Source organism: Thamnophis elegans, chromosome 3 (assembly GCF_009769535.1).
Source record: "Thamnophis elegans isolate rThaEle1 chromosome 3, rThaEle1.pri, whole genome shotgun sequence".
Classification (NCBI taxonomy): domain Eukaryota; kingdom Metazoa; phylum Chordata; class Lepidosauria; order Squamata; family Colubridae; genus Thamnophis; species Thamnophis elegans.
In genome coordinates, this window is record NC_045543.1 from 67239441 (window position 1) to 67264178 (window position 24738).

At 37.3% G+C, this 24738-nt stretch overlaps 1 protein-coding gene across 3 annotated transcripts in view; it reads right to left on the minus strand.

Moving 5' to 3' along the window:
* The window catches only part of FOCAD (focadhesin), a 140912-nt gene that overhangs the window by 85125 nt on the left and 31049 nt on the right, over positions 1-24738 (minus strand). For all 3 annotated transcript variants that reach the window (XM_032213512.1, XM_032213513.1, XM_032213514.1), the window contains 4 exons: positions 13805-13909; positions 12957-13058; positions 11712-11842; positions 10086-10212 (listed from right to left, as the gene is read on the minus strand). In XM_032213512.1, the coding sequence (XP_032069403.1) occupies positions 10086-10212; positions 11712-11842; positions 12957-13058; positions 13805-13909 (465 nt within the window). The remainder of the gene's footprint in view (positions 1-10085; positions 10213-11711; positions 11843-12956; positions 13059-13804; positions 13910-24738) is intronic.

Sequence of the window (24738 nt, forward strand, 5' to 3'; positions counted from 1 at the left end):
CATATAATAAAAGCAATAAGCAACATACATTCATCATTCGGGAGGGGCAACTATCCTTGTCCCCAGGCCTGACGGGATAGCCAGTTCTTGAGGGCTGTGCGGAAGGCCTGGACGGTGGTGAGGGTACGAATCTCCACGGGGAGTTCGTTCCAAAGGGTCGGGGCTACTACTGAGAAGGCCCTCCTCCTTGTACCTCCTTGTATATCCACATTCAAGGCACAGGATATAATATATTCTGAAAAGTATACCCATTTATCTGATTTCCATAGAAAGAACACATTATATAACTTAAATTTTGCATATTGTAAAGATAAAATTTGTGGGGTATAAATGCTATATTACCTTAATATTGGTAATTTTGTGCTACAACATAAAGTTGAATTTAGACCTGTGGAGTCTGTCCCAGGCATTTATTTTATAAAAAAAGAACATTACAGGTAGCCCTTGACCTATGACCACACTGGTTGCAAATCATTGTGGTCATAAGGCACCATTGATGAATTCAATTTTATGACCATTTTTATGACTTATCACTTGCAATCATAAATTTAATCATATGATTTGTTAAGTGAATCCCTTCTTGTAAATGGGTCCTTTTTGCTGGAAACTGACATAAAATATTACAAATGGTAGTTCTCTAGTCATGGGATGCCGCAACCAGTTGAAAATGTGAGCTGGTTGCCAAGTGCCCAAAATGTGATTGATCTCTGCAAAACAGGCAGTCATAACTTTGAGAACAGGCTGTAAGTAGTTTTTTTGTAAATATTTGAAAGGTTGTTTAATAATTGGGTGAAATTCAAAGACTACCCATAAGCTTCACAGAAAAACAGCTGGTCTTATCCTGAATTGTAAAGGAAAGGTTGATCTGGTTTGGTAACATTTAATGGTAGAAAAAAAACAAACTGGTAACAGGTCAGGGTCTGAATATCTGATAATCTGGAGGAAAGATAATAATTAGTAGCCCTCCAGATGTTATTGAACTACAGCCCTCATCCACTGGTGATTTAAGCTGTACATTTATTTTTATATATATATATTTATTTATAATCACTATCCTAAGGAGCTTGTAGAAAAATGGAATCTATAAAAGCAGGAAACTATGGTAAAACGAAATCAAATAAATAATTATAAAGCATGCTATCATAAACATGGTGATAGTAACAAACAGGCACTAAAGGGTTAAAAGACATAATCAGGTTGTAGTAACTACGACCCAAAAATGAGAGCAAAAAGTCAGGTCTTCTTCTCTTACCAAGACATATCGAATTACATGTTATTTTATTTTTGAACAATACCATACAATTTTCCTAGCATTTTAAGTACATAATGAGATCAAAAAACTTTGAGGTCTTCTTTAAATTGCTGTTCATCCAGTGTAATTGCTCTTCAAGCAATGTTATTTAATTAATAGTATTGGCCTACTCTGTACAACCTTTTTCCATGCCTTCTGAATGTATTGAAGTATACCTCAGAAAATTCCCAACTACTCTAAGCAATGGTCTACTAGCTGGAAACTATACAATTATAGTCTAATAGACCTACAAAGTGAAAGGCTAACAAAAATTAGTAGAAAATGATATTCTATCACTTTATCACCACTCCTAAAAGCACATTTTTGTGCCTAGGGCTTTATAACATGAGTATCCCTTATTTGTTATTTAGGTAAATGTATACTAAATATCTTTTCCTATAAAGCAATAAGGTTAGCTTCTAATTTTAATCTATGCTTGAATTGTTTTCTATATCATGAGAAATGTTTCTATAATTCTTCTTTTCAATAGCACCAGTAGTCATTATTGCCTCAAATAAAACACTAAAGCCTGAGAAAAGGTGAATATATTGTATGTTACAACATGAAAAATATGTCATGTTTAATACAGCAACCTTACATGAGAACATACATTCCTATCTCATAAAGTTAAACACAACATTCTGAGTTAGCAGTATACAGTGAAGCCAATCAGAAATGCAGTTTCTTAGCACCACACTATTAAGATATCTTTGGAACCTTTGGAATAAAAACCCATGCTCAATTTAAAGCATATACCGGTAATCATATATATTCTGCTAGCTTTAAGGAAATGTTTATTGATACTGAAATATTTGTATAATAAAATGTATTTGAACAAACTTGATTTCAAATTCAAATGTTTTATTACCTCTTTCTGCAAAACAGGTTTTTTAGAATAATGAAACAAAACAGCAAAATTGAGAGTCAGCTATAGTCAAATGTTCTCATGTTACACAGAAACCAAATTTATCCTTTTTTAAAAATATATATTTTAAAAAAATGTAAACAAATGCAAAGGTAATAACAGCATTACAGTAACAATTTTAGTATGGTGCATTTCCGGGGGAGCAGCCAATTCTGTCTTGTGATAAACGGCTTGCAGTGAACTCTTTCTCTCGGTCATGAATCCCCAGGAAATGCCCAGTGTCTGGATAGTTATTGCTCAATTGTACATTGCTGTTATTTGAGAACACAACACCCTCTAGGAGTCGCAGAAGATGAAAGCAGTTTTGTGCCTCAATATGGGGGCACCTATTAGTTCTGACACAACGGAGCGATAGCTGATCAGAAAGCATCTTTGTAACTCCGGGCAGTGTTCAAAGGCTGAGGGTGCAAACAGTCTTTGTAAGTTTGTTTTAAACTTTGTGCTTATTGTTCCTTTCTTTATTGTTGTTTTAGCATGAATAGATGATTTCCATCTCTAAGAACTAACAAGGATTTAATGTCACAGATTTCAGGACTATTGACAGTGTCTTTTTTTATGCTTCTGTGCAACAGAACACGCCGATTTGATATACACTTTCAACCAGAAAATGCTTTAATTATCCTTGCCAAAGCTGAGAATGGACATGAATAGAAGAGTACATTGTTAGTGAAATCATTTGCATAAAGGAAAATAAAACTTAATAAACCTTTCTGTTAGAAACAAAGATCATACAGTAGGTTTATGAGTGCAGTAAGTACTTTCAGAAGTTATTCTAACTTGTATGAAGATCTGAAATGTATTTTATAGTATACTAACCCTCTTCTATGTAACCATTGCAGAAAGTTGGGAGGAAAAATGAGGACTTAATTCTTGTCAGACTTCAGCCAAAATTGTGAATACTTCAATTGAGAGCCAAATTAGATGTGATTCCATTATTCTTAAAAATGGCATTCATATTTATATAAATGTCAAGGAGGAGGAAGAAAGGGAGGGAGGAAAAAGATGAAAGGAAGAAGAGACAATCCAGACTGAAGTCAACAGGTCTCGAGAAATAATGTACTTTAGTAAAAAAAATTCCTTGAGCAACTGGAAATTGTTAAGGTATTTTGATTAAACTATACTGTATACACTGCCTTTTGTTTTTAACTCAACTGATGGAGGAGAAAATATATTCTGCTCAGAGTAAGTTCTGATGGAAACAACCTATAAGCCCTGTAACATAAACAAAGTTCCCTTATACAATATTTTCTTGAGCCTTGGTACCTAAATGTTGTGAAGGAGATCTACCAGTTTTTCAAACTATACAAATACTACAGTGAGGTTTCTTCTTCTTCTTGAGGCTTGGGATAATCATATACAGATAGTCCTTGACTTATGACTGTAATGGAGTCTGCCCATCACAGTCGTAATGGCTGTAAAACAAGCTGGACATGTGACAGACCAAAGTTTACATTCTTTTTTTGTGGCACTTGTTAAGTAAATGATTCACTATGGACATTTTTGCCCAAAACAAAAAGTGCCAGTTTTTAGCAAAACCATCATAAAACACCATCATGTGACCTTGTAACACTGCAAACTACGTGAATGCAGCCAATTGGTGAGGGCCTTATTTTACTATAACAAAGGAATCGGAAGTCAATGCCTTTTTTTCTTTTTCCCCTTGCTTTCCCCCACTATCCACTTCCGTTTTCCCTCCCCTAACTTCCCTACTATTTACTTTTGTATTCTCTTTGTATGTCATATTATAAACTAATACAAATTTTATTTAAAATATGCTGTTGAGTGCCCAACATTTGGTCTTGACTGGAGTGGATTGTTGGAACTTCAATTTGGAATTGTAAGTAGCCTCAAAGTAGATTCATCAAAACTTTGCATTGTCACTGAGCAACCTGTTTTAATTCAAGAACTACATGTATGACTGCTCTATAGCTGTGCACTGGATGGAATCTCAGTATGGCTTACTTATTGGGCTCACTTATGTTAGACAGTGCTGAGAACTTCTCTAAAATTCAGTTCTGACCTATGAAGCAAAGCCTGATTGGCTGTGTTTGGACACTGGATTTCCTTTCCCCTTGTCACTTGCTTCTCCCTTGAATCTGTCACTTGACTGACAGTTTACCAACTCAGATTTGTGCCTTGCGGTTGGACCACAAGGACTTTGACTTTGCTTGTTGGAAGTCGGATGGCAAGATTATAAATGGTTTTCACATGACTCCGGGAAGTGCAATGGTCACAAATACACTCCAATTGCCACATGCCTAAATTTTGATCACATGATCAAGGGGATACCGCAATGTGAAAACTGGTCATAAATCACTTTCTTCATTGCTGCTGTATCTTTGAAGCGTCACTAAATGAGTGGTTGCATGTCAAGGACTATCTGTACTAGATTGTGGAAGAACCACAACTGCATGTATAAACTAAGAACAGGTTGATAACTAGTAGTTTATTACTGGGAAGGCAGCCATGCTACACCTAAAAGGATACCCCTAATAACAAGTATAGGAAGTTGGTTTATTACTTATCATCCAAGAAAAATGAAAGAGGCATTTTGAAGGGCCATTTAAAGTTTTAGTCTATTGGTTCCAAGAACCTGAGTTCTTAAAATCATTTAAAATACCACTTGAAAAAAATTGATTCCTATACTTCACTTTCTTATTCAAATTCAAGACTATTTGATACCTGGTATTTTAAAAAGTGAATTATAATCACATTATTAAAAGTTGTCTGTATCATGTTTTGTGGTGATAATATTTTGTCTTCCTCAAAATATCCAGAATCATTGGTGTTCCTGGATAATATGAAGATAAAGTTGTCCCTTTTTTAAAATGGTACCTCTGTGTTTCACTATGTTTACCTGTGTCTAGCAGGAAGCACATGGAATAAATCTCATAAGAATAGGTTGTTAGTCTCCAAGGAAAAAAATTTTCAACCCAAAGAAACTCAGTTTCTGCTTTTCCTTAATCTACAAAAAAAATATTTCTTCAGATTTTAATAGCGAAGTTATTTTAGGAATGGCCAAGAAACAATTTTCTTTCTCATTGTCAAATTCACTAGGTGATGTAATTTGTCATCATCACAGTCCCCATTGTATTATTCTGTTCTGTCAGTCTCCCTTCATTTTTGCTTTTCTGTATGTCTTCTCTCTGGTCAAAGCCTGATAAATGTAGGATCAAGGAATAAACCACCCTAAAATTGCTTCCAGGGAAGAAAAGACTATAAACACACACTCACCACACAAACTTAGCTTTTTCACTTCTGAATCTTAGCCTCCCTGATAATAGTTCCCATATGAAATCTATTATAGACCAGGACATGAAGGCTCATAAAAACTATGCCGGCTTCTGTTGAATTATTCTAGTAAAAAAATGGATTTGCCAAGACTTAACAAATATGGTCTGGCAAGGATTACTTTGTATGTCTTCCAGGTTTGACATGGAAAGCAAAGAATACTATAAGTATCATTTATGGGGTATATCATTTAAATGTCCAAAAAGAATTAGCTGTCTTCACAAAACCTGAAAGCAAGCCAAATACTCAGAAGTAATATGAGTGATTCATGAATAGTGTTTTGCATTTCATATAAGCTATTGTATTTAGTAAAGGCAATCATTTCAATTTTAAAAAGTAGTTAAAAGTTGCAGGTTACAGTAGAACTTCTGGTCACGACTATAATTCATTCCATAATTTTGGCCGCAGCCTGATTTGGTCGTGACCTGAATCTAACCAAAATTAATGCACCGGCCACACGAGGTTGCTGTTGTTTGGTGCTTACAAAAAATGGTGTGGAAGGTGAAATCAGCAGTGGCCATGTTTGATCACCACCCGAGTATGTGTTCGTGACCAGATTCAAACATTTATTTTTTGGTCAGAACCTGATTTGGTCATGGTCAGAACCGTTTGTGACCAGAGGTTCTACTGTATTCTGTAAGGTTCAGATTCAAGATTGACTTCCAGTGTTGATTGTTATGGTGTTCTCCTTTAAAGGCATTCTTAAATTGATACAATCCCAGGACCACAGAACTGGGGGGGGGGCAGGGAGAACACAATTCAAACAGAAGCTTTCTAGTGGGAACATAGTCACTGATGGGAGACTCACCAACTCTCTGAGAAATTGGCCTTTATGATTACTTCTCTCCATTCAGTTGGAATCTTCTTTCTCATATTTCAAACTATTATTCTTTCATCAGCCACTTTGAGATAATAGAGAACAATCTTGACCTTTTTTATGACATCCTTTCCAGAATTAGAAGTGTACTCAAGACTAATGCCCAACGGGTTTAATTTTTTCCCCACAGGATTTTGTTTCTTGTTCTTTAATCATTTTTCATTACCCTTCTCTAAACTTTAATGTAACTCACAGAGCAGAGGTATAACATGAACTGATATAGGTGGGCATATAACAGCCTGCACCACTGAATTTTGTACCAGCTGAAGCTTCCAGATGCTCTTCGAGGGCAGCAACAGAGGTGGGTTTTCACCGGTACAGTACGGTACAGTTGAATAGGTAGTAACTCTAGCAGACATGTGACCGTACCAGTTATATCCTCGGCGACGCCATCTTGATTTTCTGCAAATTGTTTTGGGCACCGAACCGGTAGTAATGGCAGCAGGAACCCACCCCTGGGCAACAACATGTATGGCATGTTTCCCATCCTGTATCTGTGCATTTGATTTCTAAGTATATGTGTTAAACTTCATTTTGTTATTTTTAGCTATGAATCCATTCTATTGTCATACCATCTGACTAACATTTAACTTACTTGCTAACAAAATCATCATAAGGTATTTTGTAAAAAAAAATCACTGATATTAAGGAATATTAAATCCATAACATTGTCACAATCTATTAAAGAAGTTGCCCAAAAGAAATAATAATGTGATATTATTGTCTGGCAAGATCAAGTCTTGAAAAAACTGTGCTAACTTCTGCTAACCACTTCGTAGTATTCAAGATTGATAGCTCTGGAATCTTCCCAGCTATCTGTGCCAGACTTCCTAGTCTGTAATTCCCTAGATCTTTTTACTCCCTTTTAAAGAAATGGGCATTTTGCTTTTTTCAGTTATCTAGTATGTCATCTATTCTCTAACAATTCTCAAGGATAAGAGACTGAGGCTCAGACAAATTGAAGACCACACATACTTCAAAGCATCTTTTTGCCTCTTAATCCAAAGCACAGCACAATTCTTCTGTATCGGTCTCTTTCTTTTCAAACATATACACTAAGAAACTTATTTATTCATTCAGTCAGTCATTCAATTTTTATCATGAAACGTCTCATCGTGTGACTCTGAGTGGCTTTTAGGCTTTCACGTTAGTTTCTATTGTCATTCATATTTTTCCCAATGAAATTGTTTGCAATTGTGTTTTTAGTATTTCTTTTTAAAATCCTGCGTTCCATTTCCAATTAGCTTCTCTGGTCACTGAATCCTGCTCTAGTTTAATAAAATAGGCTTTCTTAAAGTCCAAGGTACTTATTCAATATAGCAGGTATAATAGATGCTTTCCCTCAAAAAGAGTCTGATTTTGTGTGACTTCAGTGATACACCCATGCAGGTTTCTTGGCAATAGTATGTAGTTTGCCATTCTCTTCTACCAGGATATTTTTCAACTTCCTAAAATATCTTACAGCCCCATCATTTTCTAATGATCTCCTATACAAGCACTAACCAGGTTTCTTACCCCAGATAAGTTAGCTTTAGTTTCTCTTTTTAGTCTCTTTCCTCCAATGTTCCTGTTATTTCCATTTAAGGTAAAAAAAGGAGTCCCTGCGGATTTTACTTTACTAGTCATTGTCAACTCTAGGGAGCAGTGCTCATCTCCATTTTAAGGCCATTGTACCAATGCTGTCAAAGACATTTCCACAATCATGTGGCCAGGATGAAGCACTATTACCTTCCCACCCAAGTGGTACCTATTTATCTACTCACATTTGCAGGCCTTTGAATTGCTAGATTTGGCAGGAACCGGGACAAGGACAGGACCGCACCACATTGCGTGACAGGTCTCGAACCGGGGCTGCCGACTTTCCTGTCAACAAGCTTAGCATCTTAACCATTGAGCCACCGCTCCACCGAATTCTAAGTTAAGTCCAGAAGAAAAATAAATCCCACCCCCATCATCTGAAGGCGATCACCACCAGTAGCACTGTAATAGTTTAAGACCACAAGATGTTTTTCATAGTTCAGTATCAACTGCAAAAAATGTCTCTTCAAGCACTTCTGTTTCTCCATTAAATTCCTTCCCTAAAATTGAGTTCTATCTCTCTCATATCAGAAGTATCTAATGTAAAATTGTATTTAGAGGCTGTTCTCCTGCTACCCCTATTATAAAGACTAGTAGGTGGCTGCAAAAGAAAAAGGGTTTTCTAACTATGATATGTAAGCTACAGGCAGCTATCCTGGGGCTCTTAAACTGTCTGCTGTTCTTCTAACAGTTTTTTTTTATTTTCCACACCATATTTTCATTCCATTTTCTAAAACTTTCACAAAATTCATTTAAGTTTTTACATTTTAATTGTCAAAAAGTGTGCTATTTCAGAGGATTCGTTAATTATATTATCTGTTCCTGAAAACTTTAATATTCCATTTTCTCCTTTTATAGGTTATAATTGTACCTTAATGTTTCACTGATGGTTCTAATTCTAAGCTATCTGCAAAAACTCACTGGATGTCATAAAAATACAACAAAAAAAATAAAGTTATGCCTACACATGAAGTGGGAGAGGCTGTGTGGTGCTTTGAACTTTCTATTTCTGAATGGATTCAATAATTTAGGATGTGCAATGAAAATGTAAATGACTTCTACTACTGCAATGCTCCATAGTCTTTCTATTACTTTTATACATTCTCCATTTGTGAGTTCTAGCTATAGAAATATAATGATCAAGTGCAGGAATAGCCCCTAGCACAGTGATGGTAAACCTTTTAGATACTGAGTGCCCAAACTGTATGTGCATGCATGCCGAAACTGAAAGGTTCACGTACATGCGCGTGAGCATGCACAGCAGAGACGCGAAGACCAGCTGCTCGGTGGGAGGCACAGCATCCCAACACCAGCAGCACAGCAAGAGGTAACATCTTTTTCTTTGGTGAGCTTCTGTTTTGTCATTTGCAGGGAAACAGAAGCTCATGAAAGAAGTGCCATGGAGATCTGACCTGGGGCGACAGTGCGTGCCAGCAGAGAGAGCTCTGTGTGCCACCTCTGGCACACGTGCCATAGGTTCGCCATCATGGCCCTAGCATCATGCTATTTCATTATTCCGAATTCCCCTGCATTTGTTTCCAACTGTACCATCCACAGTATGAGATGCCACAGAATACCGGATGCCATACCAGCTTACACCCAAACATCTCCATTGTCATATAACCAACAGTATCACAATCCTAAGGAATATTTTCCTCATTCCGCTTATATTTTCTTCTCTCCTATCTTTAGAAAAATCTACCACTTGCTGCTGTTCTGTTTAATATTATTAGCTAACAAAACAATTGAGGAAACCTAAATACTGCTGTAATTGATATCTCAGATACTACAAATTCTACCCCCCCCCTAATAACAAGGGAGAAAATAGGTCCTTGGACATCAACATAAAACCAGAATCAAAATAAATTCAAGGCACAATTGCAATGTATATGTCAAGAACAACACTTTTCAGAGTCAGTCCATCAATTACTGAAATATAATTTGACTATAACTCTCCAGTAACTTTCAGTTACTAGAAGATTAGTGAAAGAGGAAAATAGAATCTTATTTAACAGGAATGAAATATGGAATTTTGTTCCAACAACTACTACTAGAAGGAATGATGAACAAAACATGCAATACATAAAGGAGAAAAATAGCCCTCTGAACTCAGTAAACTGTACCTCAGCTTGACAAAGTGCATGAAGTCCTTGTAAGACTAAGGCAGCAGGTGTGGCTTGATCAGGTTTTGTGCATTCATTCAGTACCTTAGAAATTGCAGCCAGCATATCTGCCCCATGTTGGTAAGGTCTAACAAGATACAAAAGTTTTCATGTAGTTATAGAACAATAGAAAATGAACATAATTGCATGGCAATGTCAAGATCTGTAGTAGTTTGGTCTAGTAGTTTAAGGCACCGGGCTAGAAAGCTGGAGTTCCACCTTGGCCATGAAAGCCAATTGGGTGATCTTGGGCCAGTCATTCTCTCTCTCGGCTTAACTCACTTCACAGGGTTGCTGTTGTGGGGGAAATAGGATGAGGAAGATGTGTTGGATATGTTTGTCACCTTGAGTTATTTGTAAAAACAATAAAGGTGGGATAAAAATACATACATACATGCATGCATACTCTGTCTCTGAAAAGGAATCTGTGGCCATCCATATATTATTAATCTACCATTCCAAGCGCTGACCATTATGAATGGGGAATCTGGAATCTGAAATTTAACTACAGCTAGAAGAGCATAATTCACCAACTCTAGCAAAGAGAAAACATAAAAATGCTTGGAACTAGGAAAACTATAATCTTCCATGATATTTTAAAATTCTTAGTTTATTCATCTTTATTATATTCCATTATTCTTTTTTCATATTTTCTTCTGTATTTGTGTAGTTTCTTTAGAGAATCCAGTTTAAAAAAATGAACATGTGTGACACTAACCACTTGTCTGTGGTTTAACATAATGTAAGCTTGACTATTGAATCTTATTCAATAAATCATTATTGTATTAAGTTCAGTAACAGTGACAGCTCAACTTGTGGAAAAGGCATGAAATAAATTGACTTCATTCTCAGACATAACAGATTCATTAAGGATTTAGTTAGATCTTAACCAATTTTTCAAACAAATGCTAAAAATCTTGAAACAGCTTGAATCAATTGAAAACAATTTGGTCTAGGACAGTAGGAAATGAGATGAAGAAATCCTGTGAAAAAGCAGATGGGTTGATGATACTGTATTCCTTTAAGATACACAATGGTCAAACCAAATGTTCTTGAAGCAGAGACAGATGATAAAGTGAAAACCGGAAAAGATGAACATGAAGCTCAGTAAATAAAAGTTTGGAGAAGCAAGGACACAGAATCATAACACATATACTAAGGCTCGTGAGTTCAAGGTTTGTATACCACCTAGTTCTGAGGCTGTTATGATGCCCTTTCTTAAGCCATACTCCCTACTAACATTATTATAAGTATAAAAATACATTATTTCATTTTTTTTCTTTTCTACGAAAGAAAAAATGCAAGTACACACAAGAGCATTAAAGAACTGAAATCAGCCCAATTTTAGAACTGATAAACTTACATCAGTTTAAAGAAAAAAAAAGGGGGGGGGGAGTTGGAGAAAGGAATGAAAATTATGGTATAAATAGAACAGCTCCAAAAACTTTGATCATATTGTACAAAACCCTTTTGCCTTGAACCCTTGCCAAAAAAACCAAGAGTTAACATTCTAATAGGAACAAACAATATACAGTACCAAGTCAAGAAGAACATAAGCTAATTTAATATAGGAAACCTAACATTTACCTTTGCTTGCATATATCTCTGATAGAAGCAGCTTTGGCAATCACCTTCTCCCACTGAGTATCTTTACTAACAGATAATGAAGCCATATCAGACATTGCCATGAATCTCTGAAGTTCTGGATAAACTCGATCCTAAACATATTTTGATAGGAGAAAAGGAAATAGAAGATTAGCGTATGACAATGTATTGCCCTACTGTTATTTATTAATCTATCTTTCAAACATCTAATATTTGAGGCCCTGGCAATAACTGCACCCAGTGTGTGTGTGTTTGTGTGTGCGCGAGCGTGTGTGTGTCTTTCAAGATTCCCAAACTGTATGATATGATAATCATACTAGAGCTCTCACAAGATTTCATGCAATGAATGAAAACGCAGAATATTTGACAAAATTTGGGACAATTTTTAAAACGCAGGGAAAGGACATAAAGTAGGGCTTCTGAATTTTTTTCAAGTTTTTTTTTTTTTTTACCAGCAGTTCCTATAGGAGGCCTCTGGTTTTTCTTCCACTTAACAGAGTGAGAACACATGTGTATATAAGCTCTCATGGCAGAAAGCATTGGGAAAGTTATAAATGGTGATCACATGACCTCAGGCCAGAGCAACTGTCATAAATACATACCAGTTGCTGCAAAGGTCGTAAGTGTGAAAAACAATCATAAGTCGCTTTTTTCAATGCTGTTATAATTTTGAATGGTTAGTAAATGATGGTTGTTGTAAGTCGAGGACTACCTGTATTGCCCAGTGTTTTTCTCATCAAAAGAGGAAACATTACTGGAACTGTTTTCACTATGATGCTCAGACAGATCCCAGGCACTTTTTAAAAAAATCTTTCTTTTGTCAGCTTCTTCACAGACCAAATATGATTTTACCCCGCAATCAATTCTGTTCAGTTTTTTTAAACTACACACTGATAGAGATGATCTTAAGCCCTTTTATATCATTTTTTCCAAACCCCCAATTTGGATTAAAATGGATGAAAAAAGAGGATATCTGAAAAAGGTACTGATCCCTGTACACAATATTTTAACTAATTTTCAGGTAAGAGTTTATATTATGTATGCAGTTACATATACCCCTCCAAAAGTCCCAGCATGTTTATCAAATACTTAAATAAAAAGAGGCTTTGAAGAAGGGATTATATTCCCATCTCTTTAAGTTTGTAACAGTAGAGTTTGCTACAGCAATGAATGACACTGTTAAGCATTTTTTGTCAAACTGAAAATTAACAGTTTGCAAAGCTTTACCTGTTTTTCCCATAAACATGTCATCAGACGTAACGTAACAGCTTGAAGTTTCGGTGTGTTTCCTAACACCTGCAGCACACGTAAAATCTGGGCAACACAGACCTAGAAGATTTTTTTTTTAATAAATGCAATTTCTTGTATATTCATTTATCATGTAAAATAAATCCAGAGAGATTAATTTTGTACCATCTCCAGACCCACTGATATGCTCTCCTTGTTTAAGACATCAATCACAAAATAATTTTTAATTTGATTGTACAATTTAGTATTACAAGTAGACAAAGCAGAAAGCGGGGTTGTAAAAATTGGAGGTACGGCATACAGTTGTCTGTATCTTGATAAATTACAAGATGACAACCTATTACCACTTTCTTCTTCATTATTTCCTACCTGCCAACGTTTGAATTCTTCCCCCATTCACTGATTCCTGTGAATAACTGTTTTAAAATCCATTTATAAAGCACATGTTCTTCATCTTCTTCCATACCACTAGAATAGCATTTTGCAAATTTACATGGTACCTACTTAAAAGGAATCACTTACAATGTATATAGCCATAATTGTCTTGAGCCATGTAACTGCATATTCCAAGGATTACTATGGCAGCATAGAAATAAAGCACCAAAATATCCTCCTAGGCCAACAATCAGGACAATTATAGTTAATATTTTAAATTTGTATAATCAGAACTGTGTATAAGATTTGGACATAGCTATCTGGGTCCCAATGTTATAGCTTTCAACATTATTATTACAAATATCAAAGATCCTCTGGAAAATAACCATGGCATTGAAATTAATTGTACTTCATGTAAATAATATGAGAGAGAAGTTATATTTCATGCAGACCTTATGAACTCCCAAAGCAGGTAAGGTATACAAGATGTCCCGGCAGAGTGTGGCCTCCAGTGGTCTTCCCAATTTAAACATCAGAACTGGAATCAGATTTGGCACCTAAATATAAAAGCAACCAACCTAAAACTAGCATATTAGATTGCTTATAAATACTAATACAGATAAATAGAAGCTTTTCTTTTGTGCTAACTTTCCCTAATTTCAGAACAGAATCAGGATTGAGGCAAAACACCAAAAGAAATTAAAAGCTTCTGTGAAATATTGCACTTTATATTGCAAATTAAAAAAATGGACTGTTTACAACTGAAGTTTGATAATGAAGCAAAAACAATCAGCCTAGGAGGTAGACAGTATCTTATATTATGACAATTTATATTATGTTAAAATATATAACAGGCCTCAGTTTCACACATTCCTCTTCCAGTCTGCCTTCCAATATGTCTGAGATAATTTGCAGGTTGTACACTTCTATTTTTGCAAAATACAACCTTCTCTGTTATCTACAAGATTTATAACATCTACAATTACTTCTAAAAAGCTTGGTTGTTCAAAACGTACCAGAATTAATGTTAAACATTTAACATTTGCTAATCTGGATAACAAAACTACCATTAAAGGGAATGTTTCAAAATGTTTTCCTATAGGAAGGAAGGAATAAGGATGGTTCATTCTTGCTGTAATAAACTATCATAGTTCCCATGAGCATTCATACCCTCCAGCAGTTCAATAATAGCACTCCTCAACTATTTCCACTTTTATGAATTGGATTATATTAATTAAAAGGGATGTGCAGTGGTGCTTCAGATTGAAAGGGAAAAGGTGCCTTGGCATATGAGCTGGTGTCTATTAATACCTGCTGGGAATGCCTTAAACCAATTAAATCTTTACACAGGATCATACTGTAGCTGAAGACAACCACTGAATTCTATGAAAAAATGCTTTTACATTAAAGAGCTGATTGTTAAAGTCTCTCAGACAGGAATTTATGCACCAATCTAAATCTTTCAGTTCCATTAAAAAAATTTTAAAAATTATTAAAAATTAACATTTTCCCCATATATAATTTTTCTGCATATGCCAAGCTGGAAATAAAGTATTCTCTTAAAAAAAAATTGTTTCTAATATACATTTCCAAACAAGCTACAGAAATTACGATATGTACAACATCTGGAGTTGTTTCTAACAACAACAACAACAATAATGCCACTTTAGGACAAGGAGAAGAAATGAAAAGATGGGGAAGAGAGGAAGAGGGGTTTGGAGGGAGGAGTCCACAACACTGTAGTTTGCTCTTCATATATATTGTGTTGGAAGATTTTTTTCCTCACTCTTCAACCTCTGTCAATTTGGACAATTTTTGAACTTTATTTCCTTGAGTTTTCCAACCATACCAAAGTTAACCTTATTTTGTTCAATTTTCAAAAAGTTATCCTGCACACCATTGAGTTGTAAAGAATCAAATGTAGGAACCTTCAGCATATCTAATTTGTATTGAATTCGAGACATACAATATTTGGTTGATTCTGAACCAATTTTTGAACTCGAAATGCTCAAAACTAGAGGATTCAATTCATTGCTGTCTGGTGTGATGAATTCAATATACTTAACTACTCTCATACCTGTAATGCAGGCCTGTCAAATTGGCGGCCTGTGGGAGGGATACGGCCCATGCAGGCCATGCCCACCTGACTCCGTAAAGGCAAAATAACATCATACAGCCTGCGATGCAATCGGGTTTGACAATCCTGCTGTAATGTGTCACTGATGACTAAGTTATTTTTTATTTGCAATTTGAAAGAGGCTATGTAGCATTCTTGATGAGTTGCTCCCCCCTGGTAACCCGGCTACACTTGCGTTTGAATGGATTTGAAGCAGAAAGAGTAGGCTGCACAGAGAAATGGAGGGAAGCCCCCCACCACTACCAAAAATGGATACATTGATCAAAGAAGTTATCAATTTCTGCTGTGGACAAAAAAACCATGATTATGAAGATTAGCAGGTGAATAATTGGGACCTCGACCTGGGATTAGGGTTTTTCTTTTCTTTGTCCCAATACTTGTATGTTTTCATTTTCTTCCCCCATTGAATCTCAATCTGAATCTTGCTCATAGACACAAACAGATACACTGATCTGGTTTATGAATATGTACCCTAGGAAAGTAAAGTGGAGATGACTTGGCTCATTGACAGAGAAAAAGAAATTTGAAATTTGTCCTTACAACATGAGTCTATTTTACTGGAGCAAAAAAACGTGAATGTCTTTGGAAGACATGCTTAAAAATATTCTTGTAATGAGGTTTTTGGCAGGTTACTTGTCTTTCATTTCCTTCTGCCTGCCTTTTCTAAAAAAGGACATTTTGTGATTGACCCATTCCCATTGCTTGCTATTTTGTAAATCCTGTCATGTCCATCATTTTGTGATCCACCAAGCTTTCAAAATTAAGATGAGCCCCAAAGTTGAGAATCCCCATAAAATATACAAATTCTGCCAGTATTTGCTCAAACTGTGTTTTCAACAGGATTTATTTCCACTGTGCCAAAGGTTCCAGTTTGCTGGAACTGGAAATAAATTAAGCATCTTTAGTTTCTAAATTAGTTTTTTAGGCTACAATATTGCTCTGAAAATAAATTATTATATGACTTAATTCTATACCTTACATCTAAAATTTAAATTAAATGGGAGAGTTTGAATAAAGACTAAGAGAGTTATTGTTGCTAAAATAATTGCTATTAAAAATTAAATAATAAATATGTCTAATAATAATTTGGTAGATATTTTCATATTTACATTACATTTTGTATTCAAATTTAATTCTCAAGTATTCTTGGTATTTCAAACCATCAGATTCAATGACATGCTCCTCATGCAATAACATAATAAAATAATAATGCTATAAAAGGGAGTACATTTTAATACAAATTTCCTCATTTTAACCAAAATGTCATATCTACTGTATTTTTTACATACCAGCAAGATACAATTAACTCAACGTTAGTGTGGTTTTGAAAGGAATGCATGTTTCAGGAAAAAAAATCATAAATTCCAAAGGCTCTATCATGCGTATGGTAGAGAAAAATAAAAATTATCAAATTCAAACAAGGCACAGATCTTAGGAGTGGCGGGTCAGCACCAAACAAATAAAGGATGCACCTTCACATGCAGAAAAAATGTACCCATCCTAAAGTTTTGCAGGTTAGTTGAATCAGGTTTTACAGACAGCCTCACCCTATTTTATCTTACTGGAGCCAGGAGATTGTAGGTGTCTAATCAGGGCAGGAAAAAGCTGGAACTTATTAGGCTAAATAAATATATAAATAAATAAATAAATAAATATATACAGGTGCAGAAGAGGAGTACACCAAAATAAGCATTGGTCGAAGCAGTCCTGAACTTCTTACAAATCCATATTGTTTTTATTTGCCAGCAAAGGAGGATTCTTTGAACAATTTTTACAGAAGTTACTATTTCTCTGCAGTGCATCTTTAATTACATTAGCAGCTTACTGTGATGTACACAACTTTCCTTTGAACTCAGTTTTCAGATGATAATAACTTGAAATTGGCATAACTTCAGAAATGGGAATTAAGCATTCAAAAGCTATATGGTTCAAATAGCCATTAGGCTAACCATATTCAAAAGCCATTAGGCTATTCCTATAGGCCGCAGCAGCCGCTGCACTCTGAGCATAATGTCTTCCCCAGTTCCAAACTCCCAAATATGCTTGCCGAGTCTTCTAGCATCGGCCGCTCTAGGAGCGCTCTCTATGGTGGGCTGGCTGCTGGAAGACTCTCTGTCCAGAAGACTCTCTGTCCGGAAGACTCTCTGTCCAACAGCCATGGGAGCTGGGGGGCGGGCAGAGTGCCATGTGGCTTGGCGCCTTAGTGATACCCTCTAGGTCAGTGAATGGTGCTCTGCCCGGCTGGAGAGGGGATTTGCTGGGCAGTTGCTCATGAGCTTGGTCACCTCATGGCTGCTTCGCCCCTGAGGCTGTGCCCGGATTTTCGGGAGCCAGTTTGCAAGGGAGCAGCCACCCGGCAACTCCCCCCCTCCGGCCAGGCAGAACACCACTCCCCAACCTAGCGGTATCCCGAAGGCACCAAGCAATGTGAGCGCCTTCCCTCCCAGCTCCTGCAGCTTGGTGCCTTCAGGATACCGCTATGTCGGTGAGCGGTGCTCTGCATGGCTGGGGTTGTCCAGGGGGTTTGTTTTCGGGGTGGGCTTATATTTTTGCCCACGTGAAAAATGTGGCAAGGCTTTAATTTCAGGATAGGTCGTATTTTTGGGGAAACACGGTACTTCCAACTGAAAAAAATCATTAAAGGTTAATATATTTAAATTTAGCAGCTAGAACAGTGCAGCTGTACAATGAGCCAGAACACACAGTTATAGTTGATTGATTGGAGAGTGCTGGCTCCCACGTGAAGGCAATCTATGTTGTGATTGGTTGCTATGGATCTGGAGGGTGAGTTTCCCTTTTTCCTCACCTTTTTTCTTAGGTGTGCTCTGTGATTTACCTCATGTTGTAGTGATGTGCCTGACTATATTGTTTGCTTTATATATAGATATAAATAGAGAACACAGATTGTTGGGGACAATACGCTGACTCTGTAAACCATTTAGAAAGGGCTATAAAGCACTGTGAAGCGGTATGTAAGTCTCAGTGCTATTGCTATATGTAAAATTACAGGTTAGTGTCACCATCTCTGACTTCATTTGCACCCCGGCTACATAATTCTCTGACAAGATCTAAGTAAGGATATCCTCGAAAAGCACTCAAACTAGAAATGTCTCTCTGGAACCAAATATACAGAGAGAATTAAACTGATAGTGGGGATACACTGATAATTATATACGTATTTGTTTGTAAAGCAGCTACCAATGTTATACCAATAACTACTTTATAAATTATGTTAAGATCATAAACCAATGGTTTCTGAAGTTTTGTTGTACTCAACTAGGTTTTTAAAATCCAACAAAAGCTACCTCTTAACTTCTGGCATAAAGAAAGGGAGGCTATGCCCTTACCAATGCTAAATGAGCATTTACTTTTCAACCTTTTTCCCTTAAGAGTTCTTTCCACCCCTTTCTTCATTGCTTTGCACTGCCTATGAACAGACTCAGAAAGCTATTGAATGTGTTGCTTAGCAATGCAGCATTTTCAACCCCTCACCATCTCCAAAGATTCAGCAGCTAGGCCAACCCTCCCCATTAGATGCCTGACAAAGAGTTAGCATATTCATCCCTCCCTTTTTCTTTCTTTCTGCAGACAATAAACTGTAGTTTAAAAACAAAATTTCAGTCAAGCCAATCATGCGAACAGACTTACAGGCTGCTCTTAAAATTATTAGCCAGGATCAAAATATGATCCTTCACAAAATAGAATTGCTACCAATGTTTATATTCTGACAGCAAGTCAGTCTTCATTTAGCCACACAGCAATTACCTTGCAAAAGAAAAAAGAGGGGAGGGGAGAGGAGAGGGGATAAGAGAAGGACAGGGAGAAGGAATGAGAAAAGGGAGAAGAAAAAAGAAGAGAAGAGAAAACAAAGCCATCTGATGATATAGAAAAAATATTTCTAATTCAAAATACAATATAATACTATATATTGCTACCTAATAGTAGTACTATTAGTACTAACAATTGAACCAACAACTTTTATAAAAGTTCAATTGTTAGTACTAATAATACTACTATCTGAAGGAGAGTGATAGTTGTAGCAGATGGGCATGTATTATATATTGTAGCATCCTTCATATTTTTTTATTTTCATTTTGGATGGATAAGATTTGGGAAAAAGCATTCTTTGTAAAACAAAGTCCTTGGATTCACAACTACATACATCTTCTTTTGAAAAAAAAAAAAAGAAGTTCTTAGAGAAATGAAAATTCCAGACACAACTATCATTTTAAACTAGTTTGCACAGAAACTGTCTAACAAATGAGGATGGGGGGATGTCTGTATTCTATCTGGAAAACATGAAGGAGTGAGTGTTTATTGTGCAGATAGTAAGGCAGCAGGAGACAAAATAACTTCAAGGAAAAAATAAGGAAGGAACTAATTGGGAAAAAGAGCAGACTGAAGTTGAGGGCCCGGAGAAAGCATTGTCTTCAGGCCTCAACCTTGACAATGCAACTTAAAATTGCTGCCATTTTAAAGACACAAACTGCTGCAACTGAAATATAAGATTTCAGGGTAAGAACAATGCTGTTATTCTCCTAATAGCATCACCTTCACTACAATATCATTTCTGCTATAAATTAATGCAAAGCATATGAGATTTAATTTTCTACCATGTTCTTCAAACTGTAAAACTGATTAATATATATATTTATCTGTCACATTTCAGAATTTTGAAATTGTATATACGTTACTGTTATTTCATCTTTTGCAATCTGCAAACCAGTCTCTTTGTACCTGGACAGTGCTTTTAATTTTGCATTTTATTTTAATCTGATGTGTTTTTACTATTCTATACTGTACAATGCCATAATTTCACATTACTCATATGTTCCTTTATAATGATCGTTATATTCCCTTTGTAATGTAATTTCTAGTTATTAAAAGACAAAAAGCATTTTTACACACACACACACACACACACACACACGTTCCCAAACTGAGACTGTGAAATACCCTTTTTGCTTAAAATCAAGTTTCATTTATTCTTTCATTTGATTTGTTCTTGGCCTTCCAGTTGAGTCCAAAGTAATATAGAAGAGAACTATCTTCATATGAATTTCCCAAAAGACTGTCATTTACAACTAAATATTTTACTGCTGCAGTTTAGCTAGACCATAAAAGGGTGAATATCCCCCGGGGACTCATAATCCACTAATAATGGTAATAGATCTTGTATTACAATGCACAAATGACCTCTCAGTCAAACGATTTAATTTTTTATTCTTGCAGCATGGTTGGATTCACACACAACATAATAATAGTGTTTTTGACACAATGAGTCCATTCAACCTATTAGGAAAGCAGCATTAAAATCTTTTGCCAACAAAACAAATCAGTATGACTTCTGTAGTGATTTTCATCATTCAAAGTAGCATCACGCTCATCTAAGAGATCTTGAACTTCCTAATTGTTCCAAATCATTCTTTGCCTAATAAGATGCATTGGAAGCATATAGACTGCAAATGTTAAATAGCTCCATACGGAGTAAGTATTTAGGTCTCCTTTGCTTAACCTTGTATCAGACTGCAATTGTTATAAGGCCCATATTGGCTATTTTGCACAGTATGCAAATGACCTCAATAAAAATCAGTGACAGATGCCCCTATAAGCATATACAACATTCATGTGGCAAGCAGAGCTACATATCTCACTCCAGAGCAGATTCTTTATGATCTTAGACAAGTCGCAATTGATCTCTTAAGTAGAATATAAGAAAGCAAAATAAAGTTGGGGGGGGGGGACTGCCAAAGAGTATTTATTTTGCACTGCCTTTTTAAAAGCAGTTTTATTTTTCCTCTAAAAATGAATACTGGAATACTTACAGGGCCCAATTTAGATTCTTTCCTAAGAGGGATTTCTATAGATGCATTTCTCTATTTAGTCATAATCTAACAATCAACTTGTGCTGACCCAAACGAAGGCCTCATTTGGGGAACATATGCCTTTAAATGACCAGATACTGTGCAAGTTAAGAAATGGCAGCTTTCTATGCCTATTTCCCCTCTTCCATCTTATCAGCTGTCCCTGGTATATTGAGCTAAGCAGAATTCCTGCAAAAAGGGGATCAAGGAAAAGTGTGATAAACTGCAACTTTTCTACTTCTTTCTTTTTAAATATTAATAAGTACTGGATAAAATAGGGACTTGGTGACTCAGTGGCTAAGACGCTGAGCTTGTTGATCAGAAAGGTTGGCAGTTTGGCTGTTCAAATCCCTAGTGCCACGTATTGGGGTGAGCTCCCGTTACTTGTCCCAGCTTCTGCCAATCTAACAGTTCAAAAGCATCTAAAAATAAAAGTAGAAAATTAGGGACCACTTTTGGTGGGAAGGTAACAGCGTTCTGTGCTCCTTCGGCATGTAGTCATGCCGGCCACATGACCACGAAGACAGCGCTGGCTCTTCGGCCTTGAAATGGAGATGAGCGCCGCCCCCTAGAGTTGGGAACGGCTAGCACATATGTGCGAGGGGAACCTTTACCTTTATCTTACTGGATAAGCCATTCAATTAGGGGTCACTATTAGTCAACACTGACTTGTAGTACTGTAAGCTACAAAAGCTATTGTAGCTACAAGCTAAAGCAACTACAATTGGCCATGAAAGGAAAGCTTATGGAACAACATGTCTCTTTTAAAATCCATTTGGATATGTCAATTAGCCAGCTCTCGGCAAGGTCTTGTTCTTCAGAAAGAAAAACATTATCTACATGATTATGAAATTAAAATTCATGCTCTGCTCCTCTGACTGCAAAAGTTGTACTGGTGTAAAGATCAGACACTGACTGTAAAAATAAAAGGGTGCACCATAAATAAATATAATGGAATATGTTTATGTGACCTTTGATATAACATGTTCAAGATACTTTTGTGCTAAGAAGCAGAAAACTATCAGAGCATCATTTATGGCAGAAAGGCTTGGTTGATGGAAAGATTCTAAAGGCAGAGAATTGTATCATATTGCTAGTTATATAGTTGCTTTTACATAAGCTACTGAAAATGAAAGCATTAAGAGTTATAGGTTACAAATTACAGGTAGTTCTTACTTTATAGAATTGGGACTAGCAACTCTGTCACTAAAGAGTTATAAAGTGTGATATTCACATGACTGCACCAACTTAGAATTTCTAGGACTTCTGTTAAGCAAACCCTATTTAGTTAAATGCAATGTCACATGGTTACAATTTGTAGTTTTTTACCCAGCTTTTTCACTAACATGCCTACTGGAAACTGGGCACAAAGGACACAAATGGCAGTCACATAACCACAGGATGCTGCAGCAACATAATTGCAAGTTGGTTGCCTAAATCATGAACATATATGACTGCGGGGATGCTGTGACCGCCACAACTACAAAGACTAGTTGTAAGTCCCACTTGTTCATTGACATCGTAATGTCAAATGTTCATGGAACAAGTGGTCATTAAATGTATTTGGAAGAAAGCATTTGAATTTTTAACCAAAATAAAGAGCCAATTATCTATAGCTTCCATCCACATACCGTTTTTCCCCGAAAATACCCCCTGGACAACCCCCCCTCCGGCCAGGCAGAGCACTGTTCACCGACCTAGTGGTATCTCGAAGGTTCCAAGCCGTGGGAGCCGGGGGGAAAGGTGCTCACGTTGCTTGGCGTATTCAGTATACCGCTAGGTTGGGGAGTGGCGTTCTGCCTGGCCAGAGGGGGGAGTTGGTGGGTGGCTGCTCCCTTGCGAGCAGGCTCCTGAAGAGCCGGGCATAGCCTCAGGGGCAAAGCAGCCATAAGGTAACCATGCTCACAAGCAGCCGCCCGGCAAATCACCTCTCCAGCCGGGCAGAGCACCATTCACTGACCTAGGGGGTATCACTAAGGTGCCAAGCCACGTGACGCTCTGCCTGCCTCCCAGCTCCCGCGGCTTGGCACATTCAGGATACCCCCTAGGTCAGTGCATGGAGCTCTGCCTGGCTGGAGAGGGGGCTGCACGAGTGCCTGTCCCGCCCCCAGCCTCACCAAGCCCTTGCGCAGCTCTCCCAGGGCACCGCCGCTGGCCATCACTAGCCGCCGCCACAGCCACCATGCTCTGAACATAACTTCCAAACTCCAAAACTGGAGGTTGAGTCTTCCGGCATCGGCCGCTCTAGGAGTGCTCTCTATGGTGGGCCGGCTGCTGGAAGACTTTCTGTCCAGAAGACTCTCTGTCCGGAAGACTCTCTGTCCGGAAGACTCTCTGTCCGGAAGACTCTCTGTCTGGCAACTGCAGGAGCTGGGGGGCAGGCAGAATGCCATGTGGCTTGGCGCCTTAGTGATACCCCCTAGGTCAGTGAATGGCACTCTGCGCAGCTGGAGAGGGGATTTGCCGGGCAGCTGCTCGTGAACATGGTTACCTTATGGCTGCTTTGCCCCTGAGGCTGTGCCCAGCTCTTCAGGAGCCTGCTTGCAAGGGAACAGCCGCCCGGCAACCCCAAAACAATAAGCCGTCCCTGATAATAAGCCCAAGGCCATATTTCATGGGGCAAAAGAAAATAAGACCCTGTCATATTTTCAGGAAAACACGGTAGTAGAACAGGATCCAAAGAGAGCTTAAACAAGGCATTGTTAATATTTGAGGAGGTGCAGAGGCACTCACTAACTCACAGGTATTCGTTGTTAGTATCCAAAAGAATATTTGGGTACCTGATGAGCCATCTCTCCCTAATGGGATTAGTCTGCCCCAGAGGTGCGTTGCTACCGGCATTACTGCCAGTTCGGCGCACAAAAAATGTTCCAATAGTGTGCGCATTTACACACAAAAAGGTCTATGCATGAGCAGAACATATGAAAAGGGGAAAAATACATTTCTGCAATGGAGATTGTTCTGTGCATGTGCAGAAGCAAAATAAAGATGGAGCCACCGACAATGGAACCGGTTCGGATGTGTGGGCGGCTGAGTTCCTACCTACTTGGCCAAACTGGTCCAAACTGGTAGGAACCCACCTCTGGTCTGCACCACATGCACCACTTTTCTGCTAAGGAATTCCAGGAGGTGGGTTGAAGATGAGCCTTTCCAACTGTGGTTCCATCCCTGTGGAACTTCTACCACTGAAGTTAAGAACTGCTCCCACTCTTTTGGCCTGGGACTCCAAAGAGGAGGCTTCTGGAGGAGGCTGACAATATAAGGAGAAGTCATCCCAGTCTTCTCCATTTCTTAGTTCTGGTTTCATTATATTTTTATTATAATAATCTTTGTAATTTAAACATTTTAATATGTTAATTATTAATTTTAATTATTTTATAACATA